Source organism: Rhinolophus hipposideros (genome assembly GCF_964194185.1).
Source record: "Rhinolophus hipposideros genome assembly, chromosome: 11".
NCBI lineage: Eukaryota > Metazoa > Chordata > Mammalia > Chiroptera > Rhinolophidae > Rhinolophus > Rhinolophus hipposideros.
Window position 1 is genome coordinate 30,057,875 of NC_138057.1, and position 23,742 is coordinate 30,081,616.

A 23,742-nucleotide genomic window follows, 5' to 3' on the forward strand; every position below is an offset into this window, starting at 1 on the left:
GATAACAAATAGCAAAGTACATGATTTCTTCATCCTCCCACTGGACTAAATTTTGCCATTCATGAGAAATGCCTGCACTGCATTTTCTCCCCACTCCACTCTTCCTAGGGCTCTCTTTCCTCTTTGCAAAAGCGCTGTGCCTTGTAGCCCAGTGACCTCCAGGCATGCACATCCTGGTGTATAGTTCAGTATGTTATGCTCCCCATAATGTCAGTCATTATTCTTCCTGACTTTTCTTGTGCTCGCTGGTTGAAGCACTTAAGATTAATGAGGCATTCGTTCTCAATCAAGAAGCTATTTATGAATATAGTTCCACTTACAATAAGCTTTGTAGACTTCTCTTTCTTTCTCTCCATTACCAAAGGGGAGGAGGGCAGAGGGAATGATGTTTCTTGAGCAAAAGGGAGAAGAAAGAACAGAAAAGAATGATGTGTGACTTTTTAGCCTATAAGCAGTTCCCTAACTGAAAGACCTCCACATTACAGCTATGCCCTCAGGATAACTGATATCCTCAAATGTGGTGTTCTGTTTGGTTAAAGTAAAATAATTATTACCATCCCAGCCTTTGTGAGCCAAAGTTTAAGTCTGCAACTGTTCAGAATAATCTGCCTCCTCAGGAGGCAGGAGGTAATTTTGAACCCAAATGCATGACCTCATATGGGAGAGTGTGGTCTGGCTACAGGCTTACAGGGACACCTCAATGGCCAGGAGTAATGGTGTCAGCAGCTGCTTGGCTACAAATGTCCCCAGCCTACCTGTGAAAGCCCTGTCTTTAACAAGAACGGAGCCTTTTTTTTTTCAACTAGTTTAACTGTGTATGAGAATCAAAGTCAGCCTTTTAGGCTAACAGCCTCCCATCACCAGGTCTTGACAGTATCCCATGGAACACACCAAAAAACACAGCATAAAACACATTCCAGGGAGCAGCAGCGCCACTGTGACCTCTCAAGGCCATAAGCCAATCTGACCTAAAAATCAATGGCTCTGATCTACAAAGCCACTTCAGAGCTCTTCGTAAAAGAAAAATGTCAATGCTGTTGTCAGGTGGGAAATTGGATTCAGGAGATTATCCAGTTCGAGGAAAGGCCCTCTGGGTAGAAACTAGAGTAAATATGAAAGGGGAAAGAAACTGCTCTACTCAACCACCCAATAATGCTAATTATTCCATATTAAGTAGATAACCAACTCCGCTAAAAATTAGTACTGCTTTATTTTCAGTGTAAACTAACAAATATCATTCACAAATGTTGTTCAGAATTAGGCCAGTTATTCGGACTTCTTCCCACTCTGAAAATAAATAACTGAGAGGGGGTAAAAAAAGAGTCTGGGCCTAGGAATTTGGAAGCGTATTACCACGAATCTGGGCTCTCTGACAACACAGTGGGGTGATTCCAAGCAAAGGACTTACTCTCTCAGACCCCTGGTCCATCATCTGTAAAATGAGATTTCTAAGACAAAGAACTCTTCAGTCTTTGTCAGTATTAACTTTTAAGGAAACTAAGAAAATTCTAACCCTGTTACTTGTATTAGTTTACATTTAAATCAATAACTCAGAATTTGTTGGTCAAAAGTTGAAAAATGAAATTGTACTCTCTTTTAAAACAGAAGGCCTCCAAGAACCAAACGATTGGCAAGTTCTAACATCTATTATCACTACCACCGCTTTTATTTGGGGAGATGGAGAGGAGATACGAGGTTGTGTTATGAAGTAAAAGTCACATAATCCTCAACCACAAAAATTTTCTTTAATAATCTCCACACTTAGAGAACTCCTATTTAGAGAGAGAAGAGAAAACAGTATCTTCAGATTCAACAGAGTGTGGTTAGGGGTGCTAAACAGCAGACGCACCGCTCTAAAACCCAGCCTCCAGGCAGTGTGGGAGTCAAGGGTCCTACCTAACAGACCACTGTCCTCCATCATTAGGCAGAGCAAATAGAGAGTTATAGGGGTGGTTGGGGCTTCATAGTTTCCAAGGACATTAAGAGTTATGAGCGTCCCAAGACAAAGATCATATTTACCCGAGACTTAAGAATTGAGAGTTAAGGCTAAGGTGCACTCCAAACAAATGGCGTTCAGATAAGTATGTTTCAACAAATGACTTACTTAGTCCACGAGCTTTAGCAACATTGGGGGTGGGTTTTGTAAAGACCACCATCTCAGGTACTTCTAGAATATAACTTTGTAATTTATGCAAAGAAAAGATTTCAGTTTCTTTCAGAAGCCAAATGAAATAGCTATGTGCAGCCTTGGAGGGCATGAATGGCAACTATTACCAGATCTATAGATTCCACTTACTTACCATCAAGCAGCAAAAAACAGACACCAAAATGTTTGTTTTCAATCATCACAATTGCATATTCCACTCTAAGAGGAAAGAAAATGCTAACTCCAAATTATCATCAAAGTATAGCTTGCTTATATTGTTACTCTATTTTTAAAAACAAACAAATAAGCAAAATAAAGGGCACAATGAATAAATGTATGGCCAAGGTGAAAACCTATCTGATGCCCAGACTTTGATTCTTAAAACCATTTTGGGGGAAAAACTAGACTGTTATATTGGTTTTATATATATATATATATATATATATATATATATATATATATATATATATATATATATGTATATATGTATATATATACATATATATATACGTATATATATACTTTTATATATATATATACGTATATGTATATATACGTATATATATATAAAACTTTATTATTCCACAAAGTACAATAAATGCTCTTCAATAGATAACAAATGTGTGCAGTTACCTAGTTTATACATTTCATTATACAAATGAAAATTATACAATGAAAATTCTTGCCTATAAAGTGTTTTTTCAAATTTTTCATTACAAAATCTACATTTTCATAGCATGGCAATATTCATCCAAGAATACTATAGATCTTTTTTACACTGTATTACTTTCAAATGAAAATATTCAAACAAATTCTCCTGAATTAACTGGAATGGAATATATTAAAATAAAAAGGAATTTAGAAGATAATGCCTATTGCTATGCATTCCTGAACAGCATGCAAAGTTATAGTAAGGCCTTGAGGTCATTTGTTTTTTTAAAAATCCAGTGGAAGTTTTCTTCAGCTCATAAAAACTGCACTGATCTGATTAATAATTACCAGTGTCACTTCTGTTTGCTACACTTTTCTGTTATTCATCATCCTGACTAGGATAAACAACACATAACTAAATTTAGTTCTATTGAAGATCCCCAATTCTTAAAGAAAACTAAAGCAAAATGGAAATACAAAGCCACACAGAATCGAGGGACGTTAGGGTCAGTGAGAACTTAGATATATATCTCTAGTCGAAACTTCTCATTACATTGCTTTTAAATTTTCCTCTAATTTAGATTTTGTTTAGATTATGTGAGCTACTGTGTATACTCTGTTCCAGCCACTAAGAATTATTTAAGGTAATAAAAAAAAACCCTAGAAAAGCATAACAGAAACGATACTTTTTTCGGAATTTTTCACACTAACAATTATAAACTATGATTGGCAACTCATGACTTGTAAAGTCATAAATCTGAGTATGATGTTGCCAATCTATACATGCAGTTCTCACTCCCATTTATGGCACTAAAATAACCTGAGAGCCCCCAACCCCTGAAAGGCCCCTGAAGAAAGATCCAAATTTCCTGGAAAGAACTACCACCAAAGAACTACAATATCTCTAAATTTTAAAAAAGAGAAAATCTTACCTATATTCCTGTTTAATCTTTTAATCAGCTTATATTTATTTACTCTTCTGAATTCTATATTATAAATTCTTCAGAAGACAGAAAATCCTCCTACATTTTAAATTAACATACTACCTTTTAATAGTCTACATAGTATTAAGCACACAGGTTATTAATTTTTAGAATAAAAATAAGTATTTAGGTTACCATTCCTTACTAGACATTTAACTAACATCTTCCTTCATAATTATTAGGTTGTGCAAAAGTAATTTCAGTTTAAAACGTTTAAAAACAATTGAAAAAAACGCAATTACTTTTGCACCAACCTAATAGAAGTTTAGCCCTAAAATAGTGTTCAGGTATTTCACAGAAATACCCAGACTCAAACAAAGGTTTTCAATGTAGGGATAAAAAAGAAAATAGTGGGGGAAAACCTGAAAGAAAGCAATACAAATTCTGTATTTTTACAGTGAAAATATTAGCATTATATTTTTAATTAGTACTAACGTGTAGTCATTATGCCATGGAAATCAATAAACAGATTAGACATAAACTACAGTAATTTAGGTCAAAGTGATTTGATTCACATTAAAAATCAAAATACTAAGAAATGCATTCAAGAATCAGAGTATTGACATTCTACACCTAAAAACAGAACTTGGTAACGTTTGAATATGCTCTGAAGTGGCACTATAATGAAGGAGTAAAAATTGCTCTAAAACGAATTATATAACTAGTCACAAAAGGATAAAAACAAACAGAACTGAAAATAAAATAATCTAATAAAGCTGGGTTATAAACCATAAACTTAAACATAGCTTTCAGATAGCTGTGTCTATCTAAGCAGTACTGAAATAGGACGAATAGACACAAAGACATGCTATGAAGTTAGAATGATGGACCTACTACCTGTATCTCAAGATAGACTGGTATTGGGGGATTCTCTGACTGTTTCATTTCATTTCATTTCAATTTAGACATAGAGCTAGGATTCTAGAATCCAAATGAGGGATCTTGAGATTATTACGGTAAGCAAAGTAAGTGAAACAGTAGAGAACCATACGACTTCACTGATATGTGTGATAAAAAGCAATAAAGGAACAAGACAAAACAAAGAAACAAAAACTCATAGACACAGACAATAGTTTAGTGGCTACCAGAAGGTAAGTGGGGAGAAGGGATAGTAGAAGAGAGTAAAGGGGGTGAAACATATAGTGATGGAAGGAGAACTGACTCTGGGTGATGAACACACAATGTGATATACAGGTGATGTATTACAGAATTGTACACTGGAAACCTATGTGATTTTACTAATGATTGTCACCCCAATAAATTTTAATTTAAAAAAGAAATGTAACAAATCTCTTCCTCCAACACATGAAGTTGCAATACTGCTTGCTTCTTACCCATATTTTAATTGCTATGAATGAATAAAGTAAAGACAAAGTAGCAAAATGAAACAGTGAGCAGGAACCCGAAACTTTGGAAATGGTGAAAGCACCTAAAGGTCACAGATAAAGTTCCTGCCCATATCACAGCCTTCTTTACGCTTGACCAGCTCAGAAATGATCCAACACTACATCAGGTGTGAGGCTGTCACAGACATAAATGAGACCAAGTTCTCGCCTCCAGTTACTTGAAGACTAACAGGGCAGTATTGTCCAGAGTATGCACTCTAGAATTAGTAAATAAAAAGTCAGCTTGTCTGTGAGCATGGATGCTAGCCTTGCATAAATCCTCAGCTACCTTGTCCAGGGTGATGCTGACAAACGTAACCACCTTCTAATGTATGAATTTACTTATTTATTGTCTGCGATTGCATTTGTTTCTTCCAAAATTTAAATTACTAATGCTTAACTCTATGATATAGTTACTATTAGTCTTTTTTTCCAGTTTTACTGAAATACAGTTGACATATAACATTGTGTAAGTTTAAGGTATACAACGTTATGATTTGACATATGTATATATTGAAAAATGATTACCAAAAGGAGGTTAGTTAACACGTCCATCACTTCACAGTTACCTTTGTGTGTGTGTCATGAGTACTTTAAATATCTACTCTCTTAGCAACTTTCAAATATACAATACACTATTGCTAACTACAGTCACCATGCTGCACGTTAGATCCCCAGAACATTTTCATCTTGTAACTGGCAGCTTGAACCTCTGACCATATTTACCCATCTTCCTCACTCGCTCCACCTCTGGCAATCACCAATCTATCCTGTTTCTATGTGTTTGGCTTTTCTTTTTTTTAAGATTCTACATATAAGTGAGAGCATAAATATTTGTCTTTGCCTGACTTATTTCACTTAGCATAATGTCCCCAAGGTTCATCCATGTTGTTGCAAATAGCAGGATTTCCTTCTTTTTTTATGGCTGAATATAATATCGCATTGTATATTATCTACCACATTTTCTTTATCGACTGATCCATCAACGGACATTCTTTTTAAAAAGAATCTGTAAAAAAAGAACCACCATACACAATCCTGACAAATACCTCATGAGAATGAATACAAGATATTTCCGGCTACCCTCTTCTCACCCTCAAGACTTTCAAAGCACTCATCACAAAAGGGAACAAAATTAACTAGACCACACTTGTGTAAATGTATATCCAAAGCAAAATGTTACTGGAGTAGTTTGCCTTCATGATGAGTAAGTCTTACCTTCAGTGTATGCTGGAAAAAGAAAATCCCAGGAAATAATTAGGAATTAGAGTTAGAGAAGTGTAAGCAGCAATGACATATCACCTGACCTCCCGGGACTGTTTCGTCTCCATTACCTCCTTTACAGCCTCCATTTAAAAGGAGGTTTAGGGCTCCTTTGGAACCTAAAACTCACAATGTGACATTGATTCTTGAAGAAGTCAGGTCTAAGGATATTTTAAAAATGCAAACATTCCAGCCACAAAATCCAAAGAATCATACTTAAGTGTTTAGTAAAAATTAATATTGCAACACTCACCGCCACACTAACCAAGGGTGTTAAAGCTAAAATGTCAGTATTATCAGTTACTTCTCAACAATGCTTAAACTGCAATTCAACTATTTCTCAGGAGAAAAGTTTAGAAATAGAGCTTCATAGGCAAAGTGCACCCAAAATGGATAAATTGAAAAAACCAATTGGTTCACTGTGAATCTGAATTATTTCCACTTAGAAATAAGAAATCGTGTGGGTCTAAAAATAAATCATTGTGAGGTTTTATTTAATTGTTCCATTTCTATTGCAAATTGAAAGAGATTCACATGGTATCAATATTAAAATACAAAAGGCTTACTGTATATTCTGAGGGGGCAAGGGGTTCAGATTAATAGAAAGATTAATTAATATGAAGCATTATATCAATTCCAGAGTGTGATTAATCTAAGCATTTCCTTCTTAAGACATGCTGAAGGAAAAGAGCATCATTGATCAGAAGCAGCCTGGGAATCAGGGTGGGGGGCTTAGGCCAGGCCCTGGCTCTGCCATGCAAAGGAGAGTGGTACCTTGGGTAAATAACAGGAATGCTCAGGCGTGTGAGCACAGGAGCCAGGCAGTAACTGCGGATGGAACAGAGAACTCTTCACACCTTGGTGAACTGGATTAGCATGTCTCTAATCTCTAAACCTATACCTCAGGGTGAATGGGAGGACATCACTGTTCAAACTGATTCTGCAAGGCTTTACTTCGGCTCCTACAGAGGAAATAAGACCTATGTGGTAAACGAGAGTTGAACATATTTATTATAGCAGGACTTCCTGGCTGATTTATAGATGTTCCACATTTACATAGATTTTGTTAACATACTGATCACACCAAGGGAAATACCAAAATGTGTTCTGGGCTCACTAATGAAAAGACTTCTTAAATTGGAGATATAACCTCTAACATCAAATAGATCAGATTATTTGAACTATAAAGAATGTCCACATTTTCACCCATTTTCCCCTCACTAGCCGAAGTCAATGACAGCAAAGAAACACTCAGAAGGACATCCCCACGGAGGCCTTTAATTTACAATTAGCATATGTTCATTTCAACACTGAGAGTTACACATACATAATCATGACATACATTTTCATCATGCAAGGCATTTTCCTTATAGTGTCCTTCAAGTTTTTAACTTTGGTTGAAAGGAAATTTAAATCATTGTCATTAGCAATCACTGAAGAATAAAACAATTGCTACCATGACAATCAAAATCATCAGGCTAAGCATATACTCTGAGATCAAGAGTGAGGGATACAGTGTTGAGATCTGACAGGTTCCCCCTTTCAAGAATGTTCTGTCTGATACCTCTTGAAAAGAGAATTTTTTATGAAAAAGAAATCTGTGCATTAAGGTGGGTTAATGAAATGAGAGTCAATGCTTGGATATAAGCTGAAGTTTCAACAGGGTCTCCTGGAAAAATAATTTAGATGAAGAGGAATCTGTGTCCCTCAAGTGGGAGATCTTTTGTTGTCGAAGTTTCTGCCTCAAGTTCACAGCAATGCCTGGCACAGAATCGACATTCTAGAATTTATTGAAGTATGAACGTATGAATGAATAAATGAGGAAAGGCCTCATGCTAGCTGAAGAGTTATGTATGAGCATGGTTTCCTCAGGGGTCAGTGAAGATCCCCACTTTGACTATTACTTTGAATACTTATTTTCAAGAATTGCAAATATTTGGAGACTCGCAATATTTTGGACCTGCTCTGATAAATTGGCATTCTCTGTAGGTTCCTAAGATGAGGAGTGACACCTAAAAATGTATTTAATATTTCCATAATGAATATAGAGTCACATGTAGGGTGATTTAGAAAGAGAAGACTAGAAATACGGGTAAGTATGAAATTGCACACAAAAGCACGCATACAGTCTTACTTTACCATTAGATTTAAATGTGCCCACAGTGGAAGGAGTGAGAAGAGGGGTTAACAGATACTAAAATAACCCACTTACTGCTGTCCATGCATTTCTTTTGCACCGGGCACATAACCATCCATCAGAGATCTCCTGAGAAGGGATACCATAACAACCTGTAAAATAATGGTATGAATTCATGAGTTAGGTCTTAGGCACTGTGACAATATTACACATCTTAGCACTGAATAAATAAAATCAAAAACAACTGTTTGCCCTATAATTTTTGATTCTTAGAACAAAACATAAGCAAAGCTGTCTCAAAGATACATTTGGTTCTCACATCTCATAACTAATAGAATATCAGCCCCAGAAAACATGAGCGTATGGGTCTTAATAGTAACTAATGCTTGCAATAGTCATAATAGAGAATACTGAGAATAATTCTTAAATGAGCAATAAAATTTATGAACTACAGGTCTACGACTTTACTCATGCAAAACATTTCAAAATAAGTTGCAATTCATGAGCAAAATTTGGGGAAGTTTTAAAATAAAACAATAAAGTTTGACATTTTTTTTTAATTAATGTAATTTAAAATTACATTTCAAAAATTATGTTTCACTATCTCTAATTTCAGTGATCCAGACAAAGGAAGCACAATTCATGGTCAGTGATAAAGGATGTCCTCAATTCTACTTGTATATTCAGTACGTACTTGACTCAAAATAACTATGTAAGAAGAGAGCTGATGATGCAAATACATGTAGCCATCACATGATACCAACAAACGTGTTACTCGGACTTCTTGAAATAAAGGGTTTGGAAAGATTTAAATGAGTAATTTTTAGTATCAAACTTCTATAACATTTGAGACGGGAAAAGAAAATAACAGAAATGTAATTACCCAAAGAAAAGCCTATCATAATTAAGCAAGACCACAAAATGTTTAGTTCAAGCATGTTTATGAAATATTATGGTTAAATTGCATAGTTAGTGCATTCAAGAGTCAAGTTGAAAATCCCAATTTTTATGTGAAATGGAGCTTTGCCTCTTATATACATATACATATATATGTGTATGCGATACAAATTGACATAAATACAATAAGAATGTTGCTATAATTGTATTTCAAGCAGATTATGTTCAAATCCCTTGGGGAAGTTGAACAGTATCCAATTAATAAATAAATAACAGAGAGTGAGGTTATTCCAGCCCTAATGTAAGACTGGTATTACTCTGGCATAAATACAGAAGGTAATACTTATTATTATAACCATTCAGACTAGATTGGCAGAAATAAGCCCTACATAAGTATGTTAACAGAAAATGTGATTTGGTAAGATCTGGAATATTAAAACGCCTTCAAACAGAGTTACAATATATAATAGATCTCTTTTATACAAAATCATTTTAGAGATTTACAAGACAGGCTAATTAAAAAAATGCATCTATCACTTATCCAATTATGTAAAAATACCAAACAGACAGGTATGGAGACTAATCACCTCAGTCCTGGCTGAAACAACTGTAATGACTGTTATCCCCTGAAAGGCAACAGGAGCCCTACCCTTACAAAGAATAAAAATTTAACTCAATAATTAAATTCAACAACTCCCAAAATCACCAATGCAATACTCATTTCTCTTTAGGAAGTCACAAAGGAAAACAGTCAAAATCAACATCAGAGATTAAAATTAAGTTTTTATAAACTATATCTTAAAATAAGTAAAATTCAAGCGTGTGAAATTTGATGACTCAGTGTCTGAAAGTCAAACAAACAAACCAAATGTGGTCTCTACTGCTATTGCACAACACTGGAGAAAAGGGGATGATTATACCTACTCATACTTTCATTAGAAAAAAATGAGAGAATGAATGACCTAACCATTAAGAATGCCAAGAGTTCAATGCAATAGATTTGATAGGTTACAAAGGGGTGAGAAATAGACTGATCACTGAAAAGCCAGCATTGATGAATGAGAGATTCATTTACTTGCATGAACCCGTACGCAGCACTTTGCACAAGAGATGAGAAGACTTGTTCCATCCTCTTCCAGGAAGGCATTAGGTGGAGAATATTCTATATTTTCTTCGCTATAAATAAAACACATCTCTGGAATGAGGGGCTTAGTCTTTCCTCCCGAAGGAACCACTGCATCTAATTTTGTCTCCCATCTAGAATCATTTTCTTCATTGCTGCTATCTGGCTGAAAAACACAATATTGCCACATGAGTAAAAAACACAGAAAAGAACTCATCATTTGTTCTAGTCACTCAAATCTACTAAGAGCTGTTTCATCCACTAACTTCCAGCTTCTGTTCCTCTTCTTGTTCTCCCTGACCCAACTATTTGCTTTTTATCAACACTCCTCAGGCGCCCATGCTGGTGCTAAGCTGTAGGAATAAGAGGATACTCTGCACATTTGCTTGTATGAGAAAGTGATGAGCTACTAATTTCTTACATAAATAGTTCATGGAAAGAATCGATTTCTCTGATGATTTTTTTTTTTTTTTTTTTGCTTCTTTATTTGCACGAGGTTAACAGACCTGGTGTCATTTATTGAAAACTCTTACCTGGATACACTGGAAGGAGTGTTTTAAAGACCTCAGTTTTAAGCTGCACAACAATATTTAGGGAATTTTGAAAGGCTTTTGCCTCATCACAAAGTTTCAAAAAATCAAGACAGAAAGAGCTGGTAAATGTCACTAAATAAAAAATAAAATGTGCAAAACAAAATTGTCACTTGTCACCAAAATGTACAAAAAATGTCTACTGCTTATTTGAAACTCTAATAACTATCCTATTATCTCCAGAGATCTTATATTAAATTTCCGTAAATCTTACAATTTTGGTGGGACTTTTTTTAAATTATTGAGAAAATACATAGCCAGATATGGAAATAAAAAATAAAAAGTTAAGTTTTTCCAAGAAAACACAGAAATTTAATGATTAAAAAGGAAGCAAAAGTAATGTTTCTCATTCACCAGGGCCACATTCAAAGACAAGTAAATAAACTACTTCCGCTATTTACAAAGGTCTAAAAATGTGGCATATTACACATTTTCATGCTCTGAAACATCAGAACAGAAAAGTATTTACTTTTCATGGAACTCTAAGAAAGATGTGATCTTGAATAAATTATTTCTCATTCGATTAGTGAGAATATAACCCGGAACACAATGTTCACATCAATAAACATTATTGTATCTTAAAAAATATCACTGTGTGTGAGAGAGCTGGAGAATGTGGACCTTGGTGAGCTAAAATGCTACCAGTGTAACAGATATGGAAAGATACTGAAAACCACACGAGGCACCGCTGACTGATGAGGGTGAACTACACAATTGCGTGTGAATCGAATTCTGCTGTGTCTCTTGCATGTTCCATGTGGGAAGAAAAAGGGAGACATATTCAGTGTGGTCCTAGAGCTGACATTTGTATTATTGAGAGTCACATTTTCAAACATAAAGCAGAGTCTAGGTCTAAGTTTTCTCTTGCAAGCTTCTACTATTGTTAAGCTTTAAATTCTGTGTGTCTTGGAAAAAGGGGTAGAAAGGTTGGAATTTTCCCTTGACTGAAATAAAGGTCAACAAATAAACCGATCATTTATTCAAAAATGATAAAGCACTGTCAGAGAAATGTCTCAAGGAGCACTTAGAAATTCTGTTTGCTGCCCTATTATGGCCATCGGCTACGTGAGTATTAATGTCTTCCTTTTCATGGGAATACTTACCTTGCAATGATTCCCCTGTGTTTTCACAGCCACAGAGCAAGTGCAGCATTGAAAGGAAACCTTGACAATGACCCGCCGCCCCCTCATTACCTTGTAGTATGGCATGAGGAGCGCACAGATGGCACAGTGAGGCTCCATTCTGGCCATGGCTGTATTATACTCTTGCTCAGCTGCAAAGTTTGGGGACTTCGTCTGCCAAAGGTGGACCAGGGGCTTCGCCCAAGACTCTGTTTCTTCCACTTCTTCCTCAATCAATGGAACCTCAGGCAATTCTGAAGAGACAGGGCATGAAAACAGTGAGGATGGGACTCAGGGGAAAACAACCGTGGTTACAAAATAAGCAAACATTCCAAAGTATCTGATACTAATGGGAGACAGGAAACCCATTTTATCCTTCCAAGGCATTCTGAGAGAAGTGAAACAAAAGGAGCTTTCTTTTCATCCTCTTCATCTTCAAGGACTAGATCAGATCCCATAGCCAGACAACCACCCTTCTTCTGACACCTTTCCCAGTTTCCTGCCAGGACTAACTACATTGTTCACTTCTCTCCACTTCACTACTTCCCTGTTTCTCCTGCTACCATAACACCTCCTGTGGTAAAACAGGCTATAGGTATGAGATTACCTTCCTTCCAGTTAGCAGAGAATCTGCTAGCCAGTAACTGCCTTACCAATATTTTCAGTTTCCTCACCTGGCATAGGACATGATTCAATAAAATTTACTAATGGGACGTCATTTAATTAACTTTTGGGCTCAAGAATTCATGACAAATAACACTTACATAGCACATATCATGTGCCAAACAATACACTGCCATTACATGGAAGCAAAAGACAATCTCTATGTCAAATCTTTTTTATTTGTTCAATATGATACCTCCAGAGGGTTCAATTTCTTTAAGCATGTATATTTGTTAACATAAAAGGGGCAGAAATCTATTCCACAAAAATATCATTTTACAAAATTTTATAGAAGGGAGACAAATACAGAAAGATATAAAAAGTTAACAGATAAAATTCCTCACGCCAATTATCAGAGGAACATGGATCAGGGCAGGGGGCAGCAACCATAGCTACATCTAGTACTTAACGTCTAGAGCTGTAACACATTCTAAAATGCCTCACTAGTAGCTGTCACAGACTTAGGAATAAATACTGTGGGGCAGTGTCCTCAACTCCACAGCATGGGTGTTTCTGTGAAGCAGTGGGCTCCAGCCTTTGAACTGCTGACTTACCTGTTTTAGAAAAAGTCAAAACAGCTTTACTCAGATTAAAAAAAAAAAAAAAAAAAAAAAACAGGAAGGGATGAATGAGGCTGAAAATAATTCAAAAGACATCAGATGCCAACTGAAGTGAAAGGGAACATACCTACTTCCATGTTGGCTGTGGTATATTATTATATTATTTACAATGGAAAATGCTTAGTACTCAGCCAGAGGCAGTATTTGAAAACAAAGCAAAAGGTAAGAACCTTTGTCTATACAAAGGGTGCCAAAAAATGTATACAAGTCATGTGTATACATTTTTGGCACCCCCAATTATGTATTTGCAATTGTACCCCCAGAAGTAATCTGCCTCTAAACATAAACTGTTTCCACTTCAATTTTCCAACAGTAAACTATAGAATACTTACTGTAAAGACTAAGATTTGACAAATGAAAGGTGGGAGTGAAAAGTTAGCCAGGAACTTCAAATACCATTCAGTCCTTAAATCAGAGGCTAATATCTCCCACATATATACTAAAAATGGGATCTAAACGAAAAGAAATCCTTGGTTTTGCATAACTATTGCTACTTATTGGCACAAAATAAATTAGTCATATCACTTGCTTTACTATAAAAGATTGAAACACAACATCAAGACAGCTGATGTCCTTATCCCTTTAGCTGGTCATAAGTTAATGTAATTTTCATGGAGGGATGGAGAAACACTATTTATTTCCTACAAGCCTAGCAACAATGAAAAAGAACTAGAGGGAAAGGACAATTCCTGCTAATGGAGCCCGAGAGCAGGAGGTAGGGGCGAGGGCTATGGCAAGACTTGACGTAAGGCAGACTATGCAGCCTGCGCTTGTCCTCCAACCCTCCCAGCAATGACCGGGTAGAGGACCCTGGCTATGGCTGTCCTTCCCCAAAGATGAGGTCTACTCTGGTGCAAAAAGCATGTGTCTTCTGTTTGGATGCTCTCCGGGACAGGGCATGCACTGAACACCGTAACTATGTAACCCCATAAATCAGAACTAGCATGGCCGCAACGCCGTGCAGCACCAAGTCCATGAAACCATCCGCCCAGGGACCTGGCTTTAAATTCAAACCCTTCGATTCAGAAGCACTGCGGCTTCGGGTAAGATAGATTCTCACAAAATGAGAATCCTTTCCTCACTTACTTCAGGGTTGTTGTTTTCTTCTTTTTCAGATTAAAGTGAAATAGTAAATATAAAACTTCTTTTTAAACTCTAAAGTGCTAAAGTTCTTCATAAATTCTAGAGGGATATATAAATGTATATATTATTACATAAAATCCATCCAATTGTCTAATTTCATTTGATCTGTTTGTCAGTTCAATATTGCAATATTTTATGAGGGGGAAAAAGAGACTGCATTTAATCATAAGTATATGACGGTGACTATTCAGATTTCAATTTAGCTTTAAAAGTAAAAAATATTGGCACATTCTTGAAGGTAAATATTTTGTCTCCCTGAAATTTCCTCATCAAATTATTCATCCCTCCTCTACCTCCTAGAACTCTTGCTTCCTGTTGAACCATGACATTGTTCAAGCATAGACTAACCCTGGTTATTGCCTTTCTCAGTCTACAATATTCACATAACTACAGGTCTCAATCCCATAAGGAACCAAGAATGTTCTGAGGGGAAAAGTCTCCTCAGGATATCTAAGTATGCTCAGCATCACACAATTCCAAGGGAAAATTGTCCCTTTCAGCCTCTAAACATGTACCTCTACCTCTGTTTCTGGTTCCTTTTAGTGTGCCTTCATCTGACGACTTTTTTAAAAAAATACTCTCTCTAGCTTCCAATTTGCAGCAGAGGGAAAACGTTTCTCTATTGTCGCTTTTAAATGTTTTAATTATCTAACATCACATCACTCTGCCTAGGAATTTCCTCTCTTTTTTCCCTTTCTTCAACTACAGTTGACTAATAAATCTCTAACTGTTTCACTATATAATTGGTATATAATTACTTCACAAAACATGATGTATTTTGTAACCTGTTGTGCAATGAAAATAGACCATACTGTTTTATAGATTTTTCGATTTTTAAAATATCAGATTAGTTCTCACAACATCTTCATAAAAGACGGCAAAAGCAGATATTAGTAAACATATGAAGACATGGACACTGTAGGCATTCAATGAACACCAATGTTTTTATTACTATATCTCTTTTTTTTAACATCACAATCAGAGGATTGTTCAGAGCTCTGAGTCTCAGCCTGAATGCCAGTTTGCTGTAGAATGGAGAGAATGAGGCAAAGGAAAGATCCTTTGGTGTAGTGCATTAAAGTCTGGGATATCTGTGCAAGCATTACCAGCATAGAAGTCCCTTCTTTCCCAACTGTATTCTCAACAAGAACAAAAGCAGAGCTAATAGTATAATAGCAGTTCTCAAAGTAAGGTCTGTGGATTCCAGGAGACACACACACACAATTTCTTACATGGTCAAAAATGCTTGCATAATAACCTGAAGGTATTATTTGCCTATGTTATCCTGTTGACATTTGAAATGGTGATATAAGAGCAATGGAGGATAAAACTGTTGGTGTCTGAAACTGCCTGAACTTGAATCAAGGCAATGGCACCAATGCAGTCATTATTCTTGACTACCTCGTATTTAGTGTGTGTGGAAGGGGAGAGAGGAGTTTTGCTCTGATGAAGCCAAAAAAAAGTGTGAATTTTATTAAATTTGTGATAAAATAGGATGTATGCCTAAAGTACTTCTGCAGTACATTCAAGTTCAATAGTTGTGGGGTTGAATCATAAGTTGAATGAGCTGTCTTTTCCATGAAGCACCATTTGTACTTGAAAGAATGATTAATAGACAAACTATTCAGACTTGTGTGTTGGGCATCAATTTTGATGAAAATGGACAAAGAAAGCCTGTCATTTTAATTAAAAAACTATGGAGAAAAGTTGTTGACAAATATTCAATCTTATGAGTTCAAATGAGAATCTTGGAAAACTTATATCCACTATTGTGAGCTTGATAGCTTCCCAATACTTAAAGCTATTTCTGATGGGATTGATGGTGAAAATATAAAATGTAATTTTCAAATATTATATAAAGAGACCTGTATAACTCAGACATTTGTTTACCAATGCATGATGTTATAAAATCATGCATGTGTAAAAGAACTACTCAAAGTGCAAGACACACCAATGAATCTTTCATTTAATAGAGTCAAAAGGTTCACCAATGTGAATTCAGATTCCACATTGCAACTAATCTTTAAAAAACTACCATTTATCAAATTTTGGTGTAGTATCAAAGAAGAATATCCATAATTATCTGAAAAGGCTATTAAAATACTGCATCCCTTCCAACCACATATCTGTGTGAAGCTGGACTTTATTCATATACTTCAATAAGAACAACATCATGCAGCGCATTGAATGCAGAAGCATATATGAAAATCCAATTATTTTTGTTAAATCCAGTATTAACAATCTTTGCAAAAATGTAAAGTAATGGCGCTCTTTTATTTTTAATGGTTTGGGGAAATAGTTATTTTTTTATGAAAATAAATGTAACTGCATATGTATTTATTATTGCTATAATAAATTGCTACTAATAAATGAATTAATACATTTCAAATTTTCCCTGTTTTAACTTCCAGCAAATAAGTATTGATAAGGTAATCCCACAGGAAAGGAAGAGAAGGGAAAGAGAAAGGGGAAGAGAAAACGGAAGGGAAGGGACAAGATGAGACTACACAAACCCTCTTTGAGGTCCTCAAAATGTTTAAAAGCCTAAGGTGTCCTGACACCAAAAACACTGAGAATCACTGAATATATATACATTTGTGCAGTTTTATCCAAAAGCATTTGTATCACAGAGTCACTGGTGAACAATACAGCCCCAATAAAACTGGTGTAGACTGTTCTCACAGCCAGGCCAGAATTCTATCAACTGCTTTCCTCAATCAACGTGCGATGCTTAAGTAGAAAGAAAACAAGTCAACACTGCAGGAAGGCCTCCTTTCCTCTTGGTTCTTTCATTAAGGGCTGCAAGATTTGCCAACGATAGTTAAAAAACAAAAATTCTATGCCAATAGCACTTAATTTTCTTTTTTCTTAGTGAGTCTCTTACTTCATGGCGGAAATCTAGACTCCTAAACTGTTATATTTACAAAAACATTCCCATTACTCTGTAGCAAGTAAAGTTCATGAAGAAAAGCCTGAGCCTAAACACACAGCAATTTACATAGCTCTACTAAATTCACAGAAGCAGGTCATAACACAGCTCCGGACATCTTGTGCTCCGGAACTTTGTCCAGCGGCCTCCTATGAAGGATGGCCAGCCTCCTAACAAGCCCTGGAGCATAAATATCCAAGATATAAATAGTATAGTATATGCAAGATATTTATATCCAAGATATTTATACTATCTTGGATAAATATACTGAAGTGACTTTTGAAAATGCTGCTGACATACCAACCCGGCTCCAATAGCTTCTTTGAAATTTTTCAGTCATACCACTAAAAAACAGTAAGTTGTTTTATTTTATAAAGGAACTTGCCTACAGACCAAACACCAAGCTCCTGGATCATACACACAATGCACTAAAACTGTTGCTTTTTAGTCATACTAAAAATACTCTTTCTGACTTATACCTGGGAAACCAAACTGTGCCTCTGACTCGGACTAGTTCTGGCAAAAATAAAAGCACGTTTAGAAAGGTAGTGGAAATAGATATGCATACAGAACCCAAGAATAGTGCTCAAAAAGAAATAAGAGTTAAACCAACAATATTTGATTCATGTATGTGACAGCTGGGTACTAAAGGGCGGACCACAACTTCTGCCTCTGCAATTACTTGCAAGTAGCCTCTCACAAGCAGCCTGCTTACAACTCCCCTCCATCCTTCTCCAGTGTGTCTTAAACGCTCCAAAACGATCGTCCCTGCTTACTGTTTATACTCATCGTGATACTGTGATATAAAAAGAAACATATATTTGGTCTTTGTCCTGGTACCTGGCACAGAGCTTCCAAAACCCTTGGGATTTCCTGAGTGATAGGGGTGAGTGGAGCATCACTGGTTAAAATATTTGGTCTTAGATCCTAGTTCCTCACACAAGCTTCTAAGACTGTTGGAATCTCCGAATTGATAAGAGTATCTTTTGTTTGTTCACGAGATGACTGGTGGCTGGGGGCCCCTAGATAGCTCCAGGATGGGGGCTGGTCGCCAGAAAAACCAAGTAAGGATTAAAGGGTTAGCGCCTCAACCCTCCTTTGGGGGGGGGGGGAGAAGGGCTGGAGACTGAGTTAATGGCTAACAGATGATGACTTAATCAAACACGGGGTTCGAAGAGCTTCCAGAATGGTGAAGGTATCAAGGTGCTGGGAAGGTAATGGATCTGGAGAGGGATGGCAACTCAGCACACCTCCCACCACCCCATACCTTGCCATGTATGTCCCTTCTTTTTTGCCTGATCTGAGCTGTAAACCAGTAAAGGAAGTAAAGTGTTTTCCTGAGTTCTGTGAGCCATTCTAGCAAATTCTCAAACCTGAGGAGGGAGTTGTAGGAACCCCCCAGACTTTATAGCCCATTGGTCAGGAGTAAGGATGGACGTACAATTGGTATCTGAAATGGAGGTATCTGGCGGAAGTGAGTCCTCAGCCTGTGGGGGCTGTGCTAACTCCACGCTGTGAGTGTCAGAAATGAATTAAATTGTAGGATACCCAATTGCTATCTGGAGAGTTGGAGAATTGGTTGATTTGGGAAAAATAACCTACACATTTGCTGTCAGAAGTATTCTCACTTGTAGTACCTGCCTTCTCCTTGGGACTATAAACAATTCTGTTTTTCAAAAGATTGACTCCAGTCTCAAAGGGATAACTAAAAATGTGTCTTGTTGATATTTTAACTATGAAATCTGAGAGTCAGTAACACGTCTGACGCTGACCCAATGTCTCTACAGCAGCCAGAAAGATTGCATGAAAGACCCTACAGAGTATTTAAGGAGGAAGAAAAGGAAGACTATAGAAAGTTAGGAACTCAAGAAATCCTAAAAATCTTTCTGGTTCTAAAAAGAAATTGCAATTCACTTGAGAATCTTAAGATGGACAGAATCTTCTTAACATTTCTACTTATACTAATTTGAGGTAATCTGCATACACCATTATTTGGAGAACAATTTTTCCCTCAAATAAATAAAACTTCCCAAGGTGTTGTGGAGGCCCCACTAAGAAGTGATTTTAGGATTATCATAGATACACACTTTTAATTTTAATGATTAAGTATTGATTTTGGTTACTGTCTACATGAAGCGATTTATACTGCTTTTTATATAAAAGTATGTATAGGCTTTAAAAAGCTTAGCTCTTCCCATAAGAAGCCTAAGGTAACCTGTGAAAATGGTTCGCTATTCACTTGACCCAGAAAATCCGAAAATCATGTAATCGAGAGGTTCAAACATTTGTGTTCACTGTGAGAACACTCGTGAAACTGCCCAGGCCATCAAGAGTACACATATATATCCTAAAAGCCACCAAGTATCTAAAGCATGTCACTTTACAAAAGCAATGTGTGTCATTCTGTCGTTACAGTGGTGGAGTAGGGAGATGTGCCCAGGCCAAACAGTGGGGATGGAGGCAGGGTCGGTGGCCCAAAACGAGTGCAGAATTTTTGCTGCACATACTTAAAAATGCAGATAGTAATGCTGAACCTCAGGGTTGAAATGTAGATTCTCTGGTCACTGAGCACAGCCAGCTGAACAAAGCTCCCAAGATTCTGTGCAGAACTTACAGAGCCCCCCCGGAGGGGGGGTAACCCACACATGAGCTCTCCCTCCCACACTGATATGATCCTAACTGAAAAAGAGCAGATTGTTCCAAACCAGAAGAGGAGGTTGCACAGAAGAAAAGCTCTCCCAACAGAAACTGAAAAAGCATAGACTTATGGCCTGGAAGTATATTCAGCATCAAAGAAATGCTAATAAAAGTACGAAAAAGAAAAAAGCTTACATAAATACAGTAAAACTAAAAAAATATAATATTTTAAAATATTAGCTCGAGTAATTGTAAGATGAGATCTATGACTAATCTAAAATTTAATTCATACAGTTAATGTAATAAATTAGCTAAGAAATGTAATAAAGGCCTGGACTTCGTGTTCTAGAACAACGGATATTCAACTATTCTGAGGTAAGCATGGCTACAGAAATAGAGGTCTGATCCAACTCTATTAGAAAAAATTAAAATAGTGTTTTATGCATGCAACCTGTGCTGCCTTAAAGTTTGGTTGTAATTCTAAATCTCAGTTTCTTCATCTGTAAAATGAGTATAAGATGATCTAAATCACAGGGTCTACCAACAGGTTACATGTGATACTAGCCATTAAGCTGCTCATTAGCATGAAGATCTAGGGCTTCAATAGATGTTGGTTCCTCGGGAGGGAACCAGAGTTTGCCACCCCAAAATATGCCTTTTGGAATATTGATGATTTTAAGCTAATTATTTTTAAGAAACAAGTGGCTCAAGAAAAACCTTTGGCCTTCCCCCTAACTCTCTAAAAGGAATTTAGATGGAGGGCCTGCTCCAGAAAGGGAGATACCATCACAATTAACCACAGTTTAATATGAACTAGTGTGTGACAGACAGTGAGGAACCTAGCAAGGACCCTTTGATCAAAGTCCTCTCTGCGTCCCATTGTTAAAGATGGCCCAGCAAACAGTTATTTACCAAACATTTGCTTTTCATCTCCATGTGAACTGCCTTTCTGCCCTATGAAGTTCCCAGCCAGTTTTCCTAGCTCAAAATGGCATATAAATCTCAACTGCCCAACTGTCATTGGGTCTCATATTCTTATGGAACCCCGGGTGAACATACACATTAAATTTGGTTATTTTTTTCTTTTAATCTGTCTCATGTTAATTTGATTATTAGTCCAGCCAGAAGAACTTAGAGGGGTGGAAGGAAAATTATTTTTTGCACCCCCACCCTTCCTTCTGAATCTCCAGCATAACCTTTGCAAAGATCATTCAGAAAATTTTCATCCAGAAAATTACTTAGATGTATACCATAAACACTAAACTTTTAACAAGACAAATTAGACCAGGAAGAGCCGATCTAGAGAGACACCCAGTTATCTCCTGTATATAAATATTTCTACCAAAAGATTTATCCTTTCAGAGAAATAAAAGTGTTTAATTCCCATTCAGTCAAAAATAACACTGAATATTATTTATAATAAAAACGATTAATGTCTTCTACAGAAGTATCATCCCAAAAGTACCCCTTTAAAAATATTTAAATAAATTATGGCATGGCCATATTATGCTAGCATTAGGAAGGTACTTTGGAAGAATATTAATGAAATATAATACAACATAAATATATACACTACATAACATATAATATTAAGTGAATATGAATATTATCTTAATAAATGAAAAATCAGGACACAAAACTATAAAGAGAACGATGACATTCCATAAAAAATAAATTTAAAAGTATGGATTAAAGGACAGGAGGATTATAAGTTTTTATAATTATAAATAGTATATATAATCTTTAAAGTTAAAAAGACTGCGGCCAGAATAATATTAGGTCCTATGAACTGGGGGAAACCTTAGTTTAAACGCAGACATGTCAGATTTATTCACTCCCCAGTACAGTCTTTTTGAACAAATTTTACGTACTAAATGTAAGGTGATTTCTCAATAGAAAAACATTTGGGCCATTGTGGAAGGACTGTTGCCAGGACTTGCTGATGGAACCTGGCAGATGGGAAAAGCCATCAACTTTACTACAGTACAATTTCCCTTTACCAATCACCACAATGATTTTGCTGTTGAGGTTATGTTCCAGTGAAGTGTTTTGGCTGGGATAGCAGTATTCTCTGCTAGGAAGCGCACAACAGCATCTGTTATCTTTCAGGTACTTGAGCAAAATCTCAGCCCTGGGAGGCATTACATATACAGTTTCAAATGTCCTAGAGGAAACTGAGGGAGCAGAGGGTGTGGGGAGAGGAAGAGGGCAAGTCTGAGTTACTGAAAAAAAGCAAAGAAATTCAAACTTGAGAACTTTATTGTTCCCATACAAACTACTATATAATCTGTATACAAACTATATCTCAATGATTTTATGAAACCCTGAATTTCAAAGGTTTGTAAGGGTGTGTTTCAAAAGTACAAAATAGGAAAAATTTATAGGACTTTTTAGGTATGATATTAGGAAGTGGTGACATAAAGGAAAAATTAAACTCTGCATTACAGTACACCTAAAATGCTAATGTAATAATGGATAACAGAATTCCACCGTTTTAGGCCTAAAGCACTTAAGAAATTAAACGGATAGACATAGTTTTATTCTTTACACATAACTTCGCAATAATAGAGATGTCAAAAACGTTTCAAAAGGATACATTCAACTCATTCAATAGATTGTTTTACGCAACAGAAACATTCCAAAGCACATTCCTTCAAAATTCCTGTTACATAAAAATGTCCTGATACTTATGGTATCTCTGGGGAGCTGGGTTTCAGGGAGAACTTTGGTATTATCTATGTTGCTTAAAATTTTAAAGAATGTTAGCTCATATTTCACTAACATATATTCTTACAATACACATGGACAACAAGGAATACTGCAAATGATCTACTCTATCAACAAAGATGGCTGGTTCTCATCAGACATTCATTATGTGTTCACTGGGCTTCTTTTATCAGTACTGAGGCTATTATTGGGCATTGCTCACGATAAAGTAGAAAGAATGCAAACCTGGGAATCAGGATTTAAAGGCTTTTATCTACCAATTACAAGCCTTGTAACCTTGGACAAGGGACTGAATCTCTGAGCTTCAGTTTCCTCAACAGTAAAATTGATAACACCATCTATCTTCTAAAAAATGTAAATAACAATTGCTAATAATGAATATAATAGGAAGAAAGCTACACAGTGCATTTTCATATCTTTCTGGGGAAGGGGAAAATAAAATGTCTAAAAGGAAACTGGTGTATCTTTGGAAAATTCGATGACACGTGGCACCAAAAGGAACTTATTCAGAGCATCAAATCAAAGATAGGTAAAAGTGAGCATATGAAGTTCACTGTGTTCTAGGCAATATGACAGATGCTGAAAACAACAAAATAAACAGTCCCTAGCCTTCAAGAAGTTCTAAATTTCCCATGGGATAAACCTCTAGTTTCTTAAACTATTTCATTAACAGTATCTATACTACAAAGTCAAAAAATGGCTGAACAAGTTCTCTAAGCAAAGAACC

The 23,742-nt window shown here is 36.2% G+C and overlaps 1 protein-coding gene across 2 annotated transcripts in view; it reads right to left on the minus strand.

The window, feature by feature from the left end:
* Positions 1-23,742, minus strand: part of KDM4C (lysine demethylase 4C) — a 350,804-nt gene that overhangs the window by 132,751 nt on the left and 194,311 nt on the right. Inside the window, exons 13-16 of one of the 2 annotated variants that reach the window (XM_081066750.1) lie at positions 12,369-12,550; positions 10,538-10,751; positions 8,641-8,717; positions 7,203-7,256 (exon numbers count right to left, since the gene is read on the minus strand). In XM_081066750.1, the coding sequence (XP_080922876.1) occupies positions 7,203-7,256; positions 8,641-8,717; positions 10,538-10,751; positions 12,369-12,550 (527 nt within the window). The remainder of the gene's footprint in view (positions 1-7,202; positions 7,257-8,640; positions 8,718-10,537; positions 10,752-12,368; positions 12,551-23,742) is intronic. The other variant, XM_081066751.1, reaches the window with a different exon arrangement.